This window comes from Plectropomus leopardus, chromosome 12 (genome assembly GCF_026936395.1).
Source record: "Plectropomus leopardus strain MGB_pleo_1.0 chromosome 12, ASM2693639v1, whole genome shotgun sequence".
NCBI lineage: Eukaryota > Metazoa > Chordata > Actinopteri > Perciformes > Serranidae > Plectropomus > Plectropomus leopardus.
In genome coordinates this window covers 20,408,400-20,431,639 of record NC_142187.1, presented here as the reverse complement: position 1 = coordinate 20,431,639, position 23,240 = coordinate 20,408,400, and the positions used below count along the sequence as shown (strand labels likewise).

Genomic DNA, 23,240 nt, shown 5'->3' with positions numbered 1-23,240 from the left:
ATAGGACTCAACAACTCTCTCCTCTAAGAAAATAATTTAGGAAATAAGTTTTCAGGGCCTAAAAACAAGCTTCAATTATAAGTAAAAAAAAAAAAAAAAAGAAAATCTGCATACCTGACTGTGATGAGTCTCTGCTGCTTTCCTTTGTGGAGTTCCCATTGGGGAGGGGTTAGCAGGCATAGAAGGTGAGCGGCTGTACTTAGCTGCTGCTTTCAGATCTACAGAGTGAGGGAAAATCGCATGTTTGGTTATATGTAATAAGAATGATCAATTCAAAATTCCCTTACAAATTTGAGATTTTAACCCTCACCATTTCCTGTTCCCATGGTCGTTGGTGGGCTACCAGATGATCTCCCATGATGAGTAGGTGTCGTTGTGGATGAATGCTGCCCTGACACTGTGCCTCCGTTCCTCTCTTGTGCTTTTGATTGATCCGTGCTATAATTTGCTCTGTTGTCTCGTCTGGGCGTGCCATCTGATCTATAACCTCGTTCTTTACTATCACACCTATACTCCATCGCAGAAGGGCTCTTGTTGCTCTTGACATCATAATGATGCTGCTCTGAGCCGTTCAGACTTCTGTCTTTGCTGTCCCGTCTCGCTTCCAGACCAGTTCTGTTCAGGTCTTTACTGTCCTGCCTGGGCAGAGGAGGTGGAGGGAGATCTCCCCCGTTGTGGCAGCTCCGATCTCTCCCCTCATGCTTGGATTCAGAGCTGTAGCCAACCCTGTCCTTGCTGTTGCTGCTTCTGGATGTTTCTTGTCGGGGTAGGATCTCAGGTGGCTGGTCTATTCTACCTTCATGTCTATGTTCCACTTTGCTTTCTTGTTGGGGTAACAAATCTGGACGGTGGTCTTTGCTATCATGCCTATAATCTGCTCCGGTTCTGGCTCTGTCTTTGCTCTCTTGTCGGGGGAGAAGCTCAGGCGGCCTGTCTCTGCTTTCATGCTTTGAGTCTACACCGTTCCTGGCTCTCTCTTTGCTGTCCTGTCGTGGTAAGAGTTCTGGTGGTTGATCCAGCAGTCTCTCTCTGCTTTCAAGTCTACAGTCTACACCGTTTCTTGCCCTTTCCTTGCTGTCTTGTCTCGGTAACAGCTCAGGCGGCTGATCTAGCAGTCTATCTCTGTCTTTGCTGTCCTGTCTCAACAAAGACTCCATTCCATGTCCCCCGCCTCGATCTTTGCTGTCTCTCCTCAACATAAGGTCACCATTGCTAAGCCCCCTGTCCTTGGAGTCTCTTCTTATCAACGTGATGGGCTCAACACTGCTGCAGCCCTGGTCCCTGCTATCCCTGCGAACAGGTGGTGCGTCTGTACCACTATAAGTACGGTCTTTACTGTTGCGCCTGTGGGACACTGGCTCTGCATTGCTGCTCCCTCTTTCTTTATCTTTGTCCTTGTCTCTGTCCCTGTCTTTGTCTCTATCTCTCCGGTGAGAAGACTCTTTGCTGTGGCGATCCTTGGAGTCTCGCTTGGACTCCTTGCTGTGACTGTGACTGTGGCGCTCCTTGCCCTCACGCTTAGACTCGCTGTGAGACTTGCTTTTAGACTCAGCTGTAAAAGAACAAGGGGGAAAAAAATCAGTATTCAAAAACTGAAATGACCGTAACATACAAGCTTATTCTGCTGCAGTTGATCTTGCATTGAAAACATTCAAAATAACTTATTTAAATATAGAGTGCCTAACAAATGCAATCACCCCACTTGGAGTTAATCCTTTTTTGTTGAATAACCTGTAATTTTATTTTTTTTGTCTTAAAAAGTTAAAGAAAAATACTAATAGATTGAAAAGTGGCATGTGTCTGTTTGCTTTGAATCCCCTAAATAAGACTTCAAGGTCACATAATTAGTTACATTATGTCCACCTGAATGCTTTCTAGGTGTCACATGATCTCAGTATATAGACACCTGTCCTGAAAGGCCCCTGGGGCTGCAGCACCACTAAGCAAGAAGCATCATGATGACAAAGGAGCTTCCCAAACAGATTGGACACAAAGTTTTGGAGACGCACAGATCAGGGTTGGCTTATTAAAAAACATCTGAAACCTTGACACCATGCTGAGCACCATTAAATCTATTATCACAAAATAGAAAAAATATGGCACCACAGCAAATCTGCCACGAGAGGGCTGCCTACAAAAACTCACAGACCAGGCCAGAAGTGCATTAATCAGAGAGACAACCAAGAGACTAAAGATAAATCTGAAGTAGCTGGAAAACTCCACAGCAGAGACTGGAGTATCTGTCCATAGGACCCCTTTGAGCTGTGTGCCCCACAGACTGTGACACTTAGCCTGCACACAGGTGGTACTTATTTAACTAATTATGTAGGTTCTCCGGACAAGCGGTAGCACTAAGTCTTATGGGCTTCATAGCAAACGTGGCATGCATATTCCTGCACCCAATTTCATTTTTTTTCTCCTTAAGAATTTTTTTACATATTTGTTTTTTCATTTTACTTCACCAGTTCTGACTATTTTGTGTAGGTCCAAAACAGAAACATCCAAATAGAAATATTCAAACCACAGGTTGTAATGCATAAAAATAAGAAAAACACTAAGGCACTGCAAACTGTAAATTACTTTTTTAAGAGGAAAAAATACAGAAAGAATAGTGTTTTTCTGCCTCAAGTTTCTGCACTACCATCATATACCCTCTAGGTGTCACTCACTACTCACTGAGGCAGCTGCAGCAAACAACTGGAGAGAGATGAGTCAATAAGTGGGCTAACAGGCATAAGAATTGTGCTCATCATGATGTATAATTATACACACCATCATTATCTGTTATGCTTTTTTTCAGTTCAATCAATTCAAATTACACATCTTTAGTAGATATTGCATATTTTCACTGTATTTTTCTTTCACCCTAAAATCTCCAAAGTAATACATGACAGTTCCACAAAATAACCATGGTAACCAATATACGACATATTCTAAAATATTAACTACTGCCATGAAATGTTTCTGTGTTTAACTTTCCTATTTCTTCATGCACAACTACACTGTGCGCTCTGCTTTAGCATGCATGCAATATTCCAGCCAGTGTGCACAGAAATTGTTCACAGTATGTATGTCACTGAGTCAAGGCTCCGTAAAGACATCAAAGATCATCATTGCACAAATAAAAATAAACGTGCATGATTGATTTCCTTGTAGGTTGTGCTTCTATACACGTTCTATATGGGCTTTAACATACAGTACAATGCATAGGCATCCCTTATCATGCCCATCATGTTATGTGTCATACATGGCTTTTTAGTGTACGTGTGTGTGTATGAGAGGGAGGGTAGCGATTAACCAGTTGGTAAGTGGGTCAGACTAGCTGTTGCTGCCTCAGAAAGGGAGATAGAGAGAGAGAAAAAAAAATCAACCTCCATTCATTGTGTTAGGTTTGTGTGCTCATTACACTGTGTGTGCTTGTAGCTTATCACGTAGCAGCGTACACAACCTGTCAGTCCTTAAGCTGCATGTGGTGCTTGTGCACAGGTGTGGGGATAAAAGAATAATAATTAAAGGCCTGTCAGGACAGCATATCCTGTATATATAAAAAGCATATGCAAACTGTTTACAAACCATATGGGCCAGAGAAAAAAAATGCTGTCAAAGGGCTAATTGATAAGACATCCCTGGCATCCAAATGCAACCCTTGACAATGCCACTATCTCTTAATGTAAGCCAGTAATCTGAGAGAAATATTCAAGACAGCAAATGTGCACCAATTGTCACATGTATACACTGACTGGAAGAGAAGTCAAAATAGCAAGAAATCATACATCGACTCAACTCCCACTATCCCCATCTGCACAGCTGCCTGAGCTAGCTGATTGGCTCAATCATGGGTAGAGTATGTGCTGATTGGACAGAAAAGAGAATCTGAAATCCCTGATCAGGTGCAGATTTGAGTTCAGAGCCACAGCTATCCCCATCAGGAGCTCATTGCTGTGTTGTAGACTGGCATGCCCTGAGCTGTGATTGGCTGCGTTACCCATGGGGAGGGAATCTGCAAATAAGAAACAGGGATTTCTACTCCTTCTGCTGTTGCTATGTTGTAGTTGCTAAGAGCGTTGAGTAAGGATGGATGTGTGGACTCTTTGTAGTTCTTTTATGATTTTTTTATGTACAAAATGTGCTGGAATACATTTCCATTTTGGAGCATTTGATGAAGGATTTTGTGCAAATTTGAAATTCTTTCACATTGCACAGCTCAGCACTAAAGAGTTATATGGCAATTATAGGGTTAAATTTTATGCCAGCTCTCACTCTAAATCATCAGATGCTCTGTATAAATTTATTATTGATCCTTTTCAAATAATGCATGACATGCCTCTACATGACCTACACTATCCTTCATGCAGTTATAAAACACACTTTTGCTTATTTAGTGTAGTGTAATGCTTGCAGTCACCAACCTTTTCTTAATTTACAGTAGATTTAAAATAAACAAATAACAAACTAACAATTGCATTATGCATGAGAACGAGAACACTAATTTGTAACTGACAAATAATGCTGCTGCCAGTGATTTAGAGGTTTTACCTTTTTGGTAAGCTTGAAAGTTTCTATATATGACATTCAAAACATTAATGAAATACTTCAAACAAAACATAACCATATGTAAATTAATTAGTCATGTTGCATGTCCTTGAATTCATTAAGAAAACTTTGTTTTTCCTGCATGCCTCCATGGAAAATGGCCAATATCAAGACATCCATTTACAAATCCCATATATCTCCTGCAGTATAATCCAAGTGTCAGTATTGAAGTCTGGCTTTAAAGAGTGCATAGATACGTTTTACTTTCAGTTCAGTTTTAGAATAGCAGGTGTTAGCAAAAATGCATGTATTTTGGAAAATATTGAGAACAGGACTAGATAAATTAGACTTAATTATACTGCATGTGTTGTGTGAGAATTTGTAAAAAGTTTTTTTTGATAAAATTTTGGTGTTGTTAAAAGTGGTCTTCAGTCAATCAATATGTTTGCCCTTTTCAGTGGAGAAAAACAGTTTTCTTCACAATTTCAAGGTCATACAGCATGACTAGTTGATATACAAATGGTCATTTTGTGAGTGAAGTTTACCTTTAATATAGAAGTTAAAAAAACTATTTGCAATTAAAAGATACATATAGGCAAAATGGCAGAGAATGAAGTCCCGCTACCTCTGTGTGTGTAGTAACTTGAGCTTCTCTGTTGTCTGTTTTGATAGCCAGGCCAGGTAAGCGCGCATTTTAGTGCATGTGATTTCCTCCATTCATATCCTCCTGGCTAGCTTATTACTGCAGCTCTGCACTGTACTCATATAGCCGTTAGTGCTCATAATGCTGTCTCATGCTTGTGCCGTCATAGGTGAGAGCTGTACGTGGTAATCCTGCCCCAGATTCTACATTTTTCACTTTTAAGTAACTTTTGAACCTATATAATTATAAGCAACTGTATGTGTATACATATATACAGTATATGAGTACCATCAGTATGCTTATTACTGATAGTCCTATTACTATTATTACCTGGATAAAATAGTCTCTTATTCTTCTGTATTTATTTATTTTCTCTTCTTACTTATTTCTGTATGTTTGTTGTTTTTTGTTTTGTCGTTTGTTTTTTGTCGCTCTTTATGATACAACTTAGACATCACAAGTTGTCCCAAGCCAGCCGGGGTAAAGAGAGGAGGCAAGGGTTAGACACAAGGTTAATTATCCCTCTGGAGTTTCAATACCTGTGAAATTTGTAAAAACATATGGACACATATGGATGAGATGCAGCTACGTATTTGCTTCACAGCTGAGTTAATTTTGGAGTCTTGAGTGTGGCATGGCTATGTGTATTTAAACATGATGTTTACATATTTAAAAGTAATGCTGCCTGATGGCCTAATGCCATGAGCAGGTTTGAGGGCCCTGCTGTCCGCTTTAGTCTCTAATCCCCTCAGATTAAATCATACGATCTGTATCAGACTTGGCTCGCTGGGCCTAGATTAAACAAATGGAGGGTTGCAGAGAGTGCCACAAACCCAACGCATGGTACTGTAAAAGTGCTGTAGCCTCCTAATTTAGGAGGGTTAAACTTGTGAACTCAAAACACAGATAAATTACAGTATTGCTGATTAGGGAACTGAAGGCTACTTATTTGTGTTTGCTCTAGTTTACTGCAGCCAGAGTATTTAGACGCAGTATTTTGACGCTGTCCTTGTCATCCATAGACACTCTAGGATGTTACTCCTGCTCTCCCATTTGTTTCGTTATTCTGACTTCCATCTGCTTTCTCATTGACTCTAATAACTCAACCAGTCTTTCTACAAAATTAGAAAACATATGTACAGGATAAGATTTATGAAAGGACAGGCAGTTAGAAGCCGTCCACACTCTTCATAAATGAAAGAGACATTGATAAATATGAGCACATGTGTTTGTGCCCTTTGCTTCACTATGTTTAAAATGAGGAAACAAATGTGTGAAATGACTCACTCTCTCCAGGCTCTTTAGACTTCCTGCCACTGGCGTTTTTCTTCAGCATGTTCCTGCCAGTTGTGAACAGATTGGTTAGTTCGTCCAGTGGGCTGGTGGGTGTCCGTGAACGCCCCGTTGACACATTCTGCATAGAGCCATGGTGTCGACCCACTCCGTCTTGAGGTGGCGAGCCTTTGCCGTGAGGGGTAGCAGAAGCGCTCCTAGGCAGACCCCCCGGGAACGGCATTGGAGTGTCAAAGGGAGGTGTACGCATGAGGCTGAGAGGCGTGAGACAGCGGCCCATGCTGACTGGCGATGGGCAAGCAGAGTGGCTACGCTGATAAGAGGTTGAGGAAGAGGATTTGTAGAGGGTGCAGGGTAGAGGAGGTGCAGAGGAGCGGCCAGAGACGGTGAGGGTCGGAGTGGCAGTGAGCTCCCTGCGGATGTGTGCGGAGGAGGGTGGCTCGGTGGAGGATGTTGGAGATTTGCTGTAGGACTGGTTCTCCAGCATGGGCAACTTGGTTACATCTAGAGGGGTGAGGGGAGACTCGTCTGAGTTCGGCGAGCACTGGGCCGGCGCTGGAGGGAACACCAGCAGCGGAGGCCTATGAGTGAGCAAATTGGGAAAGGGTGCAGGAATGTCACAGAGTGGAATGTTTCGAGGTGTGGAGCAACGGCTAAGAGGTTCAGGGTCATAGGGTGCCGGGGTGGGGCATGCAGAGCGACATCCCACAGGGTCAGTACGGTACTCCATATCATCCAGAGCTGGGTACTTCATCTCCTCGTACACAGACTCTCCTGGCTCCTCGTCCTCGCTCTTCAGGGGTTCTCGTGCTCCAACGTCAATCCCGCCCATCTCTATGTAGACAGGTTCGTCTTCACAGTCGTCTGTGGGGCTATCGTCGCTCTGTGGAGGTGAGGGGTTGCGTTCGCAGGGGGAGGTGACGTGGTGGAGGGGTCTGGAGGGGCAAACTCCGCTGCCTCCATGGCTCTTGATGTAGGATTCATCGAAGGAAACACTCAGTTGTGTGTTGGGGTTCCTCTTAGGTTTGGGTGGCGGCACCCTCCTGCAGTCCTCACTACATCCTTGAGCTGCTAAAGGATAGAGAGAGAGAAACAATCTTAATACAAATTCACTGGAAAAAAGTCACAAGTACAACCTGGTAACACAACACTATACTTAATTTGACAAAAAAAAAAAAAACCTTTGTCCGAATCATTTATTACTAAAGGAGCAGTGTGAAGGATTTAAAAGCATCTAGCTGCAGATTGCAACCAGCAGAAAGGTCTCCCATGTGATAGAGACATTCAAGAGGTTTTTACCAGGAGCCAAATTATCCTCAAAGGTCTCTTTTTCCCCAAAACCAACACAACCATAGATTTAAACCAGTAAAAGCACACACTGAATTAGGGTTTCCCACACATTAATTTATTTGTTGCAGCCTGCCACAACTAAAAAATCTGCTGTCACAAACAAATTTTCTATTTTTGGATTTGGACCATTCATTAGGAGCGCTAGTGAAATATATATACCGTTCGATTATTTATGGCACCATACTGTTGGAGTGTAGAGCTTAATCAGGGCAGAGACGCAGCAGCAGGCACAATAATGGTGAAACTCAACTGTTTTGTGTCCAAGATGGCGGTAGTGACGGACATAACGGCTCTCTCTTTTGTTCCTTTTTTCTGTTGTTTTTTTTTGTTTTGCTGCACTGACCTAAATGCATTTTTACATATGCGCAAAATTATTATTTTTTTATTATTTTCATCTATTATGCTATTTGCACTTTAATGTATGCTATTTGCACCGTAATACATTAATGTATGTATGTGTTTTTACTGTGAGGTTGTCTGGATGTAATGCACCTATTGATGTACCGGTTTTAATTTTTTTATACACTATCTAAATACAATAAAGGCTATTTATTTTATTCTATTCTATTCTATTCTATTCTGCTGGGTCTTTTGCTAGTCTTCACCCACTGCAGCTGCTTCTCTGATCCATTGACCTGATCACCTTTAAACAGATCAACAGTTTAAATATCCAACCTGGGAAACTGGGACTACTGAGGAAAAAAAGGGAAACTCCACCTGCGCTGCGTTCATGAACCCTCAAAAACCTCTGAATTTAGATAGGGGACACAAAGCGATACCACCACACATCACATACACAACACTGACTGCATAAAGCAGTTTCACGTAAAAAAATCTATGTTTTTCCAGTGCTGTTTTTGCTCATCATGTAAGGGCTGTCTACTGACAGGAATGGCACAATCTAAAGCCAGTGTTTGGTTTGTCCATTCTGGGCTACTATAGAAAAATGGTGTTGCAACATAGCAAGGATTGGCTCGCTATATAGATAAAAAGGGCTCATACTAAGGTAACGAAACAATGACAGTTTTTATTTTCAGGTAACTATACAATATAGAAAACATACTCACTAAATTATATTCGATTTCTGCTAAACTCTACACACTGAACCTTTAAGTGAATCATTATCATTAATATGAAGCCCAGTGCAGTTTTGTGGGTCAGATGTAGGTCAACGTGCATAGCTGAGAGCAATATCTTGAGTTAGATATGTGGGAATAGTTGAGGCATGTGCATGTTTCTAGGTCACATATACAGCAGTGGAGCAGTATGTGAGTATAGTATCTGGGTCACACATACTGTGGAACTTCTTTCTGATAGTGGTGACGTAGCATTGCAGTGTGAATCTCTTTAGATGTGGTGCAGTGAGGCTACGGTACAGCGCTCACGTCAACCAGATACTACCGTACAGTGCGGTCCTAATGCTCGTTTACTCACAGCAGTCAGCGCTCTTTACTATTGAGTTGCTCACAGAGTATTTCTAGGTCAGACACTGGGATGTTTGGATAGGAGTGTCCCTTTCTCTGATGGACAGGGGGGGGGATAAGTGTAGTTAAGAGCCGGACCATGTCTGAAATCTAAAAACTGCAGATTTTACACCTTTAATAATTCAGATGCCAGATGGCCCAGGACACGCATACTTCCAGTAACTGTATGACTCACCACCATCCCTACATGCACGCATACACACACTGCACATGCCTACACATCCAGAAAGGAAAATTAGGACAGGCATGTACACATTTTATACCACACAAACTATGAAGTCAATCTTTCTGGTAAATGGGAGTCTAGTTGTGTAGGGTGTGTTTTTTTCTGTCGCCTCTTTATGTATAGCTTTGCAGAACATGTTGCAGGAAACTAGACTGGTATAGATACTTAGTGTATAGACAGCCTTTTATTTACATCGGCAACATAACTAGATAGAAAGCCATGAATGAAGGCAAGTAGGGGAGACAAAACTTGAAAAAATCCAGGTTGATGTTTATGATGCTAATTTGAATTGAAGATGAAACCTCTTAGTTCTAGTTTAATAAAGTATGCATATATATTGGCTCAACCCACATGTGTTCCTGGTATGTGTTTAATTAGAGTACCATACTCGCATTCTGCGTACAGTAACATGCACTGAGTGGTGTATCTATACCTGTTTTGAAAAATCACCAAATGCATTATTGCACTAACAGGTTTGCACGGTGGATCTTGAGATCTGTTTCAGCACTGATGATGAATCCGTCCCTCCGAACATCTTTTACTCCCCTGTCCCTTCTCTTCTCCTCTCTGAGCTCCCTCTTCTCCCCCTCCCCCTGCAGCGGATGTGTTTACCCGCAAACCCCCTCCCCCTCCCTCTCCTCCTGGGGAAAAAAAAAAACGAATCTAGGTCAATCGCTCCTCCTGAATGAATTCTACTCTGACAAGCTCCTCCCCTTCCCGCTACAGCGCCAGCTACAGAGCACGCAACCCTCCCTTCAGCCAGGGACACCCCCACACTCTTGCTCTGATTGGCTACGAAGCCTCAGACTTCAGCATCTCTGGAGCCCCATTGGCTCACGCTGCTCAGTGATTCTGCGATTGGCTGGGCTGCAGGGGGTCTTGTTTCTGTGGGATGGTTGCCGTGGTGCCCAGGAAGATCTGTGTGCACATAGAGAGATCCCCACCAATCTGAGCCAGGCTGGGCGACTCCCTAAACATCACGTTGGCTGCGAAGCATCCAAACTGAAATGAAGTCAAAGCTTCCTGCAACCTCTAAATCTTTTTGCTCTCACAGAGACCTGCCTAAAAGACTATTATTACACTCTAAATAATAGTTTAATTTAGCAGTGCTTGTTTTTCTTTGTGCTCAACACTTGCGCTGTTTCTAATGAGACTGTTTGGCTGTGTGCTTTGCTGCAGCAGTGATTGTATCTGTGGCTTGTTGAGTGAAACATTACATTTGCTCAATTAATTCCGGTCCTGTTCATTAAAGCTTTTCTTATACTGAGTTGATGCGCAATAATTATGCCCTCTTCTCATCTGTGGCCAAACAGGCATATTGTGTTTGTTTATTTTGTTTCAGAAAACTGACTAAAATTGCTGCAGGGTACTCCTGCTGGATTTTGATCAAGGCGTCTCTAAATTTTGGCCTTGCCAGATTTAAATTAGGGGAAATTGTTTGGTTTTTATTAGTAATTTGCCTTGCAGAAATATATAAGTAAGCAGGTTTAAAATTAAGTTATAGAACTGTCAAGACACTTCTGCCTTCTTTATGCGCTCTGAGAACACCTTTAGGAATTTACTATGTGACCAATATCCTTCCATAGCCGGCAATGTCTTTTAGAGTGAGTTACTGGAGCTTCAACACACAGCATCGTGTTACTACATTAATGATATCAGGACATTACTTTCAGTAATAGAAACTAGGACAGTATTCAAAGCTTGGGAATACTACTGAGTGAGAGAGACAGTGGATATATAGGTTAACCATCTAATGACATCTTGCACAAGAAAAGATAAGCCAAAATGACCAAATTTATATATTTTTTTGATGTAGGATGATTTTACAGAGCCCAGAGGTTTTAAAAGGCACAAAAAATGCACCATGCATGCATATGCATTACATTATGACATTACATTATGATACTTTCACTCCTGGCTCAACAAGTTAGTACACAATTCTGAATCTTATACTATCTGATTTATCTGTGAACAAGCTGAATATTTATTAATCTGGCAGTAAAGGAAAGCAAAAGACCATGATGGAAAGGCAAATAAAGTTACAACTTTTCCACAATTTTCCCACCTTTTCCTATAGATTTTGGCATCTACAGTTGCGCTAGCCTGTGCTTTAAAGTGCAGACAACTTTTCTACCCCCTCCACCACCATAAATGAGTCCAGACTGGTGTGTTGGAGTACAAATCTGGTCTGGTCTTTCACATTTATTGAACTACAGGTTATCACATTTTTATTGTTGTCTAGTGCACCCCAAATGTGTTAACTATGGTTTAATTCCATATCACTTATAGCTCTCTTTTTTTTCCACATCGATTTGCCACAATGGTACTTAGAGTGAAGTATGCAGTGAATAGCTAGATGTCATGTCATTGTAGGAAAAACAGTTGAGGAGGGCACTGCAGAGAGCAGCTATATATAGCGCAGCAGTTTGGTGTGAAGTGCCACCACCACTCACCGTCACATCTCTCCCCGCGGCAGGTGGACGTGGGACTGTGGTCCACCGCCTCAGACGACATGCTCAGCTTAGTGGCAGGGTCCCTCCTGGGCTTGGGTGGGGGCTGCTTCCTAGAGGTCGGGCTTCCCACCTCTTCCTCTCCACCACCCCCACTGTTCCCACCACCAACAGAGTGGAGGGACTGGGAGCGTACGGAGAAGCCCTGCCCACAGGCGAGGGCATGCGGGTGGGGCATAGGCATGCGTTCTTGGGGGTCCGGCATGGTGATGGAGCCCATGCGTAAGTGCTTGCCTTCAGTTGCAATGTCCTCACCTGTCCTAAAACAAGAAAGCAAGGGAGTGAGCGAGAGAGTTTAGTGAGGACAGAAAAAGGATCAAAGGAACATAAATATATGAATAATAAAAACATCATGCACACTGCAAAATTTCACAAGTTGATCTAAAAAATCTAGAAAACCGATTGCCTTGAATAAGGTGAGTCAGTAAAACTATGTTTATGTTTTTACTTCATATCTATTTATTAAGTTTACTTAAAAATTAGCGATATTTACTTCACTTTGTGAAGTTAGCTTTAAAAATAGTGAAATTAACTTGTTTTGTCTAAATGATAACAACCTCATCAAACCACTTAAGTCTGACTTAACAGTTGTGTTTACTCAGTAGTATTTAGGAAACTGATTGTGATGGATAAATAAAGTAAGTACAACAAAGAATTATGAACTGCAGGATTATTTTAGTTTTAAAAAAATGACATTCTCCGCATCTTGAAACAAGACCAAGTTTGTGAAAACAAAAGAAATTATACAATCGAAACAAATCTACTTTTAAAGTCTTATAAAATAATAATAATAAAAAAATAAGACTATATCTTTCTCTTTGATTTTTGTTAAGATTTCAACAGGACTCCATGTCATGCCATTTTTATACAAATATCAGTAGTCAATCAAGCTTCAGCCAACTTGCAAAATACGTAAAACTGTTCAGTTAAGTCCGACTAACTTGGTCTACTTATAAACTCAAGTTGCTATCAATTGCAAATGAACAAGTTCATTCACTGGTCATTTTCAAGTTGCAAAAACTTCACAAAATTAAATAAACACAACTAACATTTAAGTAAGCTCAACAATTACATATGAAATAATCTTAAATTTAAAATAATAGTTATATTTACTTACCTTTATTAAGGCAATCAGTTTCCTAGATTTGTAAAAGTAAGATCATCTTGTGAGTTTACATTGCAGAAGAAAACAGTCTTACTATCAGATTATGGGATAGATATGAAAGAGACAAAAGTCTTGACCAAAGTTGCTACATCATCCCCTGGAAGCTGCTCTTGTCAGGAGACAGCAACACACAGCAGGCCCTGACATACAGAGTCATCATAGCTCAAATGATGAGAGCGCCAAGTTAACAACAACAGGCATGTTAGTGCCACTGAAAACAGGGTCTCTGTCAGGGCAAAGCATTGATTTGAGTTTAACCCTCGATGTGACCATTACTGCTCACACAACCGCACACATAATGACACTATGTAAGTCCCTCCGCCTGTACACAATCAATCCCTATAAATGGATGATTGGCCTGAATGGAGCGTTAATGATGTCTGAGTGTTGTGTGGTAATGGGGGAAGGAGGGCTGTGTGAGTGTGTGCGTGAATGTGTGTGTGTGTGTACTGCAGAGTAAATGAGCTCAAGATGTGACTTTGTTCAGGGAAAATGGTTCGTACAAAAGACATGATAAGTATGCAATATATTCACACTTGATCTCTGCAGGTGGTGCATCTATTTTTTTTCTCATATCAGAGAGTCACAACAAAGTCATTTAAATGTCTAAACAAATGGCACGATGAATTTGCATGTGTGGCTTCTTGTTTGAGTGTGTGCACGCATGCGGGTGTGTTTGTATGCATGTGTGTGACCCCTCCGTGTGTGACTTTGCTGACTCGGACTCCCTCCCGGCCAGCTGCTGAACAGAAGGTGCTTGGTGGGGTGGGTTCATTGGTCAGGGGCTTAACTTTGCCTAGCAACAGAGTACCCATAGAAACCAGACACGGAACCAGCTGCGACCGCACTTTAATAATATAGTGCACGTGCACATCATGTGAACATTATAACCACATCACACTTTGTTTAAAGATGACAGTGGGGAAACAAAAGAGAAGTGCCTGCTGCAACCTGTAGAGCCACTTGCTGCTATTTGAAAGAAAGGAAGTAGAGAAAAAGTAAACACATCAAACACATGTTCAGTGCATGTTCTGATTAAAAAACCTTCTGCATTTGTGTTTGGGCTAAAAAGCCTCTGAAAAAAGTGAAAAATCATTCACAGCATTCAGCCACAGGTGTCAACAGTCTCTCCCTCCTCTATGTTTTGGGAGAGCATCTGCTGTGACTGTGAACATGCACAGTCATATACATGCATTGTGTGTGTTGGTGGGTGGGTGAGTGTGACAGGAGTGTTGGTGACTGGAGTATTTATAGGATATTTGCCCAGTGATTGGCTAGAGGACAGACCACAGGTGCACTTGGACCAGTTGACTTGTTGTCGGGCAGCTCTGGCTCTCTCACTGTGACACCATGCGACAGGAAAAACAGCATCACAGAAAAACAAAACAGTGAGGGACTGTTCGTTTTATGATAAGGGAAAATGGGGGAGGCACCTACGATAATTTTTAAGCACTGGGGAGTGAGTTAAATTTGTTTGGCTTAGGGGAGGAACATTAACCTTTAAATGGCTGTTTTTTGTATTTATATTAAATACCCTCAGAACCCCAAAGCTGCAAGTGTGTTGTCTTAAACGCTTTGAAACCTGAGCCAATTTGCTTGATTTCTTTCAAAAACATGGGAAAGAGGCAATGAGCAACTTAAGAAATGGCCCAACATTAGCAAGAGTTGATAAAATGTTAAAAGGAAATTATTTGAAAATAAGTACAAACAAAGAAAAAGAAAGATAAGTAAGAAAAAAAACACATAAGAAAATTACTTGAAAAAAGTGCTAATATTAAAAAAAACACACAGACATATCTCTATCTATCTATCTATCTATCTATCTATCTATCTATCTATCTATCTATCTATCTAGATATACTGTAGATATCATTTTTTTTTTCTTTCTGTAACACAATTTCTCATAATTTATCAAAGCCAGAAGAGAAGGTCAAGGTTACCCCAGGCTCAAGGTAGGAAGGAAGGTCATGATATTAAAAAACAACACAAAAACAGAAGTTGCACTCAAGTCAGCCCCCTACTCTAATAAATAAAGTGCAGTCCCTAAGTAAGATCTACAGGGGGAAAAAAGAGAGAGAAAAAAAGATGTAAATCCGTGATTGTGCGCTCAAAGGGTAAATAAAGAGAAAACAGTCGTTAGGAATTTGCATGCACATGTAAATATAAGTAAATGTGAGTGCGTGGTTTGTGTGTGTGTGTTTATAAATACTATTGCATGCTTAAGTAAATGTGTGGGCGTCTGTGTGTATGTGTGTGACTGTGTGAATAACTTCTGATGAAATACAATAAAAGAAACCCTGAGTGAGACAGCAGCAAGCAGGAAGACCCGCCTTACTCAAACCTAACGTGCTGCTCTGATTGGCCTATGGCTGCTCCAGCTGTCACCAGGCAGAACACATCTCCTGCAACTGAGCTCACACTTAATCTCTAACGTTTTGTTTTTTTCTTTTTTCACCCCTCACTCTTACGCACATTTGCTCTAACAAGTTCTCTCACCCTCACACAATCGCAGGGTCCATTTTTTGCTTTTCTACCTTCCTCACACACTAATTCATTCTATTTTCCTGATGTTCATGCCCATGCATGCACATGTCACAAGCACGTGCTTGCACACACGCACATGCAAGCGTGCACACAATGAATCCTCACACTCTCAGTCAGTTACTGTAAAAATGGGTCGTCTCATTGACCTACTTATAGGCCTCATGAAAAATCCAGTTATTTTTTAGACTCTTCCTCCAGTGACTGTGTATTAATATTTTAGCTTTGGCAACAGCTGAGAGACAGTGGAAGGATAGCAGGACAGTAGATGCCACTTTCCTCAGGCGTCGCCCTGCTGTCCCATTCAGCAAGTTACTTTACAGGCCAGCATTAGACTAATAACGAGGAAAGCACAGACATTATGCCGGCAAGTGATGAAAGACAGTCCAAAATAATGTTTTTTGGAACTCTATCTTAGCTGTCTCTGATGCCAGAGGTATAAAGTTAAACTCTAAATCAGCTTTGATCATGCAAGTGATATATGTTACATATACTGTAAAATGCATTGGAACAACTACTGTGACAGCTTTTATTTTAATCTCAGTAACCTTTGACAAAAATGCGACGGGGTTCAAAGTGTTCCTGCATTAATCAGTTAAGAAGAACCACATCTGGTCACATATGAACGCACAGCCTTTAAAACCACATCAATGTAATCATCTGATGCACAGATGAAACTCCCATCAGCTGCTAAAATACTTTGTACACTGTCAGACAAACTGACTCAACAGAGATGATTTTTAGAATATTTTCACAAGCCTTTCCACTGCAAACTGATCATGATTAGATTAATTGTTTGATCATAATGTTGAAAACAAGTGTTCATCTACTTTATATTAGTTCTCAGAAAAAAAACCATGCAATTGAATGAAGTCCTTTTTAAAAACAACACACTAAAGTGTACTTCTACTTATGAGCTCTGTTTACCTTACTTTGAAAAAGACAGCATGGTTGCAATTTTTTTAAAAAAAATACATTTTTTCTTTAGTTGCAAAAATTTTACCTTTTTCAGATGTGTCATCAGTCCTACTACTGAGAATCAGAGCACAGAATCAACTACCGAGGCACATTTATGACTTAAGTTCATTGCTCTCAGATCAAAGCTCAAATCATTAACCACTGAAAAAATTAATAAACAAAATGCATAAATTAGTCATCAGAGTGATTCTTGGTGTCATTTTATACTTTTCTTTGGGGTAACTAAGCAACACAGATGTCCGTGTCTTCGCAGAAATGCAATCCAAACCCTTCTGCAATGTCCCAATAACATGCCAATGACTCTGTGACTTAGTGCTCCCTATTCTACCCCATAACACAAGCACGCCGTATCCACATGCTAGTCACGTTGCGAGCGCGTGCTTCTTATTCGCTCAAGTTTCGGGATGCCACACAGCGGTGTTGGTGTGTACGGCGGCACAGCTGTAACTGCTTGCTCATCACAACATGTGAAACAGCGGCACATGTGTCTAATTTTCTTAAATTCTAAGGGGTGTTGCAACAATTTCTTGACAATACTACAACTTTCTGCACAGCTGGAACAATTCTCACAGCAAACAGGATAGCTAGGTGTACTTCAATGACAACAATATAACCAGAAGTCTCTTAATGTGTCACATTCCCGTCCTCACATCCTAACACACTTTCTGTCACAGCCCACCCCAGTGCTTCCTAATTCTTTCCTCTCAGAAATGGAGCAGTGACGACCTCAATCCAAGGACAAGTCCCAAATAAGTCTAAAAGTGAAAAATTAATTATCCTCTATAGATCATGGGGTGCACCAGTCCACACTAGCAACCCCCAAAATATAGCAACCTGCCATTGCCTCGGGGACCCTCTGGCCACTTGTCCCAATTCCTTACAACCTCTTCCTAAAGTGAACCTAGTAACATACTTGCAGATTCCCACGTGTGAGCTGTAGCAGATATTTTGTTTTGTAAAGCACTCTATTTGTTTGTTTTCTTCCTACCTCCTTATGGCTTCCTCCTGTTTTCTCTTCTTGTCGTTTTTCTCCTGCAGGAATGTCCTATTTCTCTCATTCCTGGCGTGGTCCAAGTTCTGAGCTACCAGGCCGTTGTAAGCTCTCAGCCCATTCTCCTCAACATACTGGAAAAAACGGAGAGTTTCTTCCTCTTTGGAGCTCATCATTCTTCAAGTGTTTCCACAGCATTCTGATAAAGACATGTAGATAATGATAACAGTTTGCCTTGAAGAGACAGACTTACAACAAATACTACTAGGACTACAAGGATATCATATACGAGTAAGGTCTGAATGCAAAACAAGCATGCTGTTCTGCCAGTAATAATTCTTTCAACCTTCATTTTTCAAGGTCAGCCTTGGTGAAGTGAAAACCGATGAAGCAAGATTGCATCAGCACCATAATAATGTCCCACAATTGAGTTTGTGTGATGTTGCTATTGTTTTCAATGCTCCTGACTGTTGCTGTGTGGAGTTCAGGGCCAATGAAAGATTCAAAGACTTGCATCATGTGTCCACAAGAGAAAATGTTTTCCCTTGGGGGTTGCACCATCTTTTCCCATCATTCATTGTGCATGCACATACACATACACAAAAGCTCACATGCAAGTGTTAATATGCAAGCAGTCGAGAAAATCACTATCTACCTCCAGTTTTACTCATAACCTTCAGTTTCAGTTTTCTCATTGGCTGCGGATCAGTAGCGGCTGTTCATTTTCTCAGTTGTGTTTGCACATTTTCTGGCTGAAATTATAAGCTTTAACCGAGTGACTGTCTGAATGAAACTGAAAAAGGGCTTTCATCTTCTGCAGTTGCAATATGTGCTGGGCTCAGATGTGAAAATATAGTACTCTTGGGAGCAACCACACAGATTAAATGAACCACTCTTACTCCACTGTGATGCATGGTTCTGCATATGCGGACATCGTCATCAATCTTATGTCTAAGATCTAAAATTAGTCTCCTCTTAAGCTGTTCCTTGTTGTCTTTTGATGGCATAAAAACACTATTTCTGACAGCAGTGCTGTCATAAAAGAGAATGTGGATGTTTCTGTGAGGAAAAACCTCTTTGATGAAATGTCCAAATTGGTGCAACTATGATTCATTCCTTTTAAATGTGGATAATTTTAAAACAGCTTTGTTGGCAGCCACTTAAGATCCATACGCAGCACGGAGCAGCCAGTGACGTGATTCAGCGTGCATGCATTTGCTTGAAAACCTGTGCAACTGCATGCAACATAGTATATGCAATGTGCAACAGCCGGATGTGAATTTTGAGAGGCCAGTAGTGGAAGGGAAGAAGACAGTGCATGGTTTTATGTAGGTCAATGTTTTCAGATCAGCCTAAGACTCATGCTTGTTTACGTGTGAGAGAAGCACTGAGTGTGTGAGTGTGCGTGGGGAGGGGGGGAGGGGGCTTGTAATAACTGTATGTATGTTTGTGTGTAAGGAGGCAAGGGCAACGAGTGGGGGGTTGAGGGGGCTGGCCAGATGGAGATTGCAGGGCCAACTGAGAGACTGGCCATTGTCTGGCCATCCACAGCATCCCTCTAACTTGTGTCTGTCTATCAATAGATCCAGCATGGTGCCTAGGTCAGTGGGTTTATCTTCCACTCCCTACAATGCATTCTCCTTAGCATAGGTGTGTACCAGCACGAGTAGAGGACTAATAGGAGCTAACAGGACAGATGGAATCACCATCTTGGAGCAGAGTTCAAACTAGGGCACAGGATTGTGGTGTCAAGTGGTGTAGAGATTTTTCCCCCTGATCATCAGGTCTTATTGCTGATGCACAGGCACAGCCAGCGATGTGGAGATGCACAAAGGAAATAAATCTGAAGAGAAAACGAGGTGCGCCAGTTTGATGTGTTAAGGGTGCAGCAATAGGAAGGCACAGTTCAAACAGTGTTTGAGCTGAATTAAGCCTGCCTGCCTAATCCCTGTAAGCCTGCAGCAGCACTCTGCACTGGAATCAGCTTGTTTATCACACTGTTTTTACCAACCAAGCCTTTCACATTGGATTGTCCTCTCATAACTCATCAATGTAAAATGCTATTCTTGTCTGCTAATCTCTAGAAAAACCTGTCAATTGAGCAACCCATTTTTCTCCACAAAGCTTTATTTTCCCCTCTGTTTTCACTTGTTCCTCCTCACTTTGTGCATTTTGTATTTTTTTCTTTATCTCATCTGTCTCCCTTTACCCCAGTTGACATGGGCTGCAACAGTTGGAGCACAGAGGTGTACTTTGCATTAAAAGTAAATGAAAGTGGCACAACGTTTCTGTTTCCAGGCAACCATGTCACGGGAGAAGGGCAGCATGGATATTCTAGAGACACAATGTCAAAAAGATTGCAAGGCCAGTAGTCTGGTGACAACATGCGTGGGCGCTCGTGCTCACACACACACAGCAGTGCAGTACAGTGGACTGATTGAAGGTTAACCTGTAATCCCTGGCACACACACAAGCTTTCTATGTGGATGTGCATACATTATGAAGTGTGTAGCGCGAGCATCTGCTGACATATCTTTGTGGCTTTATGTGTCATTTCTGTGTAAAAGCAATTACTCTGATGCATACTTACAATGGGGCTGTGTCCCTGCTGGTTTGTGGACCAACGTGTCTTCTGTCTTCCCCTGATGAGTCCAGTGCACGCTAGTGAACTCTGACCTATGCTGGAGCACCCATGCACTATTCCACTTAAATCCACATAGACTTCCATCCATGGTACGGTCCAACTGATTGACTTGTTAGAAGGAGTCCCTGTGACCCAGGATGACGCTGGTGCTAGAGGGGAGCTGGGCCATTGGGTGCCCAGCCCAACGCTCCCTCCCCCTGGGCAGAAAAGGGAGATGCGACCCCTCCAGTCCAGATGGTGCCAAACTCCTAGCCAGGTGCCAGCTTCACTGCTCCACACATCTGCACATTGCTAGAGACAGAAGAGGGAAGATGCAGCGTGGCAACAGACCGCACCCGCAACCGCAAGCATGACACAAATACACACTCTCAAACACACTCACATAAAACTCCCCTTGCAGTTGCAGACCAGGCACTCACAGTCTTTCTTCTTTCCCAGTTTTTCTTAAAATATGTCCGAATGAAAATGTCTGAGAGTGTCGCACAGGTGAAAAGAATCCACAGTGCCCTGAGGGTTGAGGTAAAGCAGAGTGGCGTGTGGTTCCAGGTATGACATTCCCTGCCGGCTCCCTCTGCCCTGCTCCTCCGCACAGGTCTGTACAGTCGGTCTGTGCTTAAGCAGATGACACCGGGCTTCCCAACTATAGATCACAACAACAAGAACACGCCCACTGCCTACTGGAGCCACCTTCCGCTACAGCGTCATCCTCTCTCCCTCTCTCTCCTTCCTTTCTTTGCGACACTTCTCTTGTTGTATGCTTTTCAGTTCATCTTCATAAACACTCATACTCTAGTCTCTTTCTCCAGTTCTTTGTTTTTGTCTCGTGTGTCTTGCCTGCCTTCCCTTTGCAGCTGCACTGTAACTGGAGCCTGGATGTGTTTTTCTGCTTTCAGCACCAAGGAGAGCTCTCTCTGTCAGTGGGTGAAGAGGGTAGGAGGGTGGGGGTTGAGTGGGTGGGCACACTCAGAGGGAGCCAAGTGGAAAGAAGGGGGAGTGAGGGGGTGAGTGGGAGGAGTCACAGGGTTGCCAGGGTGTGACCTCATTAGACACAACCTCCTCTTCCCCCAGCAACCGCTGTGCCCCCCCGACACCTCCCTCCCCCTCTCCTACAGCTCGTAAACAAGACCACGACACAAAAACACTTGCATTGAATACACCATGTTGCTCTCAAGTGCATTCATTACATGTACAGTAGCCAAAACAAAGCAAGGAGAAACAAAGAGGCACAAATGCATGAAAGCAAAACACACACAAAAAAGGGAAAACAATACGATTTTCCAATACACACACATTGGCATGCTGATGCAAGATTAAAATTTGTTTGCATAGACAAACACAGCATCCAGAGTAGAGACTTGTTCCCAGTGGCCACAAAGATGAACAGGATGAAAGCAGGGACAGAGTTGAGGCAGAGTCGCATGTTTGTCAGGGGGGCTACTGCGGCTGCTGTGTGTGCTTCTACTTGACTGTCTGGGGGACGCATATTGGTTTCAGTAGTGCTGTCAGTTGTTTACGAGGTGGGAGCCGCCTGGTGTATGGTGCAGAAGCAGGGAGCAGAGGGAGGTGTGTAGTGCAGGTGGAGGGGGTTGTGGGGGGTTGCTCGGATGGATTAACACCGTCGACACAAAAGGATTAGGGAGCAGAGATCTGTTGTTTTCATCAACCCTTCCCACCATTTCTCTTAACCCCCACCCATCTCCCCCTCACTTTCCCCCCTCCCTCCCTGGTGCTGTCTCGCACTTTGTGGGGTAAAAAGGGTATAGGAGGTTGGAGGCACCAAAAACAGTTTTCACAAACATGTGTTGGTCAGTTTAGAGGAGGGAAAAGGATAATGGGTTTGTTAAAAATAAAGCAAGGGGAGGGGGAGCCAAAAAGATCAACAATGCACTGGTGAGTTCAGCAGAGCTAGGGATGAACCACTGTGCTGGATCACATCTGATTATCAAAAGAGGCGGCTGTTTTGGAGTTAGGACAGGAAAGGTAAAATGGGGTGAAATTAAACAGCGTGTCTCTGCAGCCCAGTTCCAATACCCCTCTCATAACAGCATGCCACATGCCATAAATAGACAATTGCTATGATCTCATTGAGATACAATGCTCTGTCAAAAGGTAGTCACCCCCTTTTTTCTGGCTATTGTGAGGGATGTGGTCGACTAGCCACGCACAAAGCAAGTCACTCTATCCAGACCAACTCAGCACATGCACCCATGCACATGCACACATACACAAGGGCCCCGATCTGACCTCAGCGCACGGTCCATGTGTGCAATCTCAAAAGAAGTGTTTAGATCCCATCAGAGTTCAATGAACACAGACAGTGAAGAAATCTCAGGGGTGAATGGGTTAAACAAATTTTTCCACCTATGTGCACAACAGTACTTTGTTTTGTGAACAGTGGAGGATGCTCCCGCAGGGATGGACTAGAGGGTGAAATAAGATGCAATGCCTGTAACTTTTCAGTACACACACGCTTGCAGACACAAGAATTGCATACAAAGAGAGAAGCACCCAAACAACCTGAATACATTACTGAAAGCATGTTTTACTGTATTCAAATTATATTCAAATGAATTTGTAGAGTGTAGTTTGATAATGATTTTGTTTTTGCTTCATTTATTTATTTATGCTGATTAAACAGATTACTGGTTGATGCTACTCAACTTAAATGTTTGGTGTAGGACTATAGTTATATATTGGCAGACATTGAATATAATAAGTATGTTATATTTATTGTATAATCACCTGAAAATAAGAATTTGAGAAGAGAAGAGTTGTGTTTTTGTTACTTTAGAATGAGTAGCATACATATAGAGAGCAGATCCCTGTCTACGGAAATCGCCATGTTGCGCCGCCATGTTTTAAACAACCAATTGCTGGCGCTA

The 23,240-nt window shown here is 42.2% G+C and overlaps 1 protein-coding gene across 5 annotated transcripts in view; it reads right to left on the bottom strand.

The window, feature by feature from the left end:
- The window catches only part of nyap2b (neuronal tyrosine-phosphorylated phosphoinositide-3-kinase adaptor 2b), a 32,005-nt gene that overhangs the window by 4,643 nt on the left and 4,122 nt on the right, over positions 1-23,240 (bottom strand). Inside the window, exons 3-8 of one of the 5 annotated variants that reach the window (XM_088085423.1) lie at positions 20,305-21,269; positions 17,712-17,913; positions 11,983-12,299; positions 6,464-7,540; positions 311-1,552; positions 115-218 (exon numbers count right to left, since the gene is read on the bottom strand). In XM_088085423.1, coding sequence (XP_087941549.1) covers positions 115-218; positions 311-1,552; positions 6,464-7,540; positions 11,983-12,299; positions 17,712-17,890 — 2,919 coding nt within the window. In that variant the 5' untranslated portion in view covers positions 17,891-17,913; positions 20,305-21,269. Of the gene's footprint in view, positions 1-114; positions 219-310; positions 1,553-6,463; positions 7,541-11,982; positions 12,300-17,711; positions 17,914-20,304; positions 21,270-23,240 lie in introns of those variants that run through there. The other 4 variants (XM_042497941.2, XM_042497940.2, XM_088085424.1 and 1 more) reach the window with 4 other exon arrangements.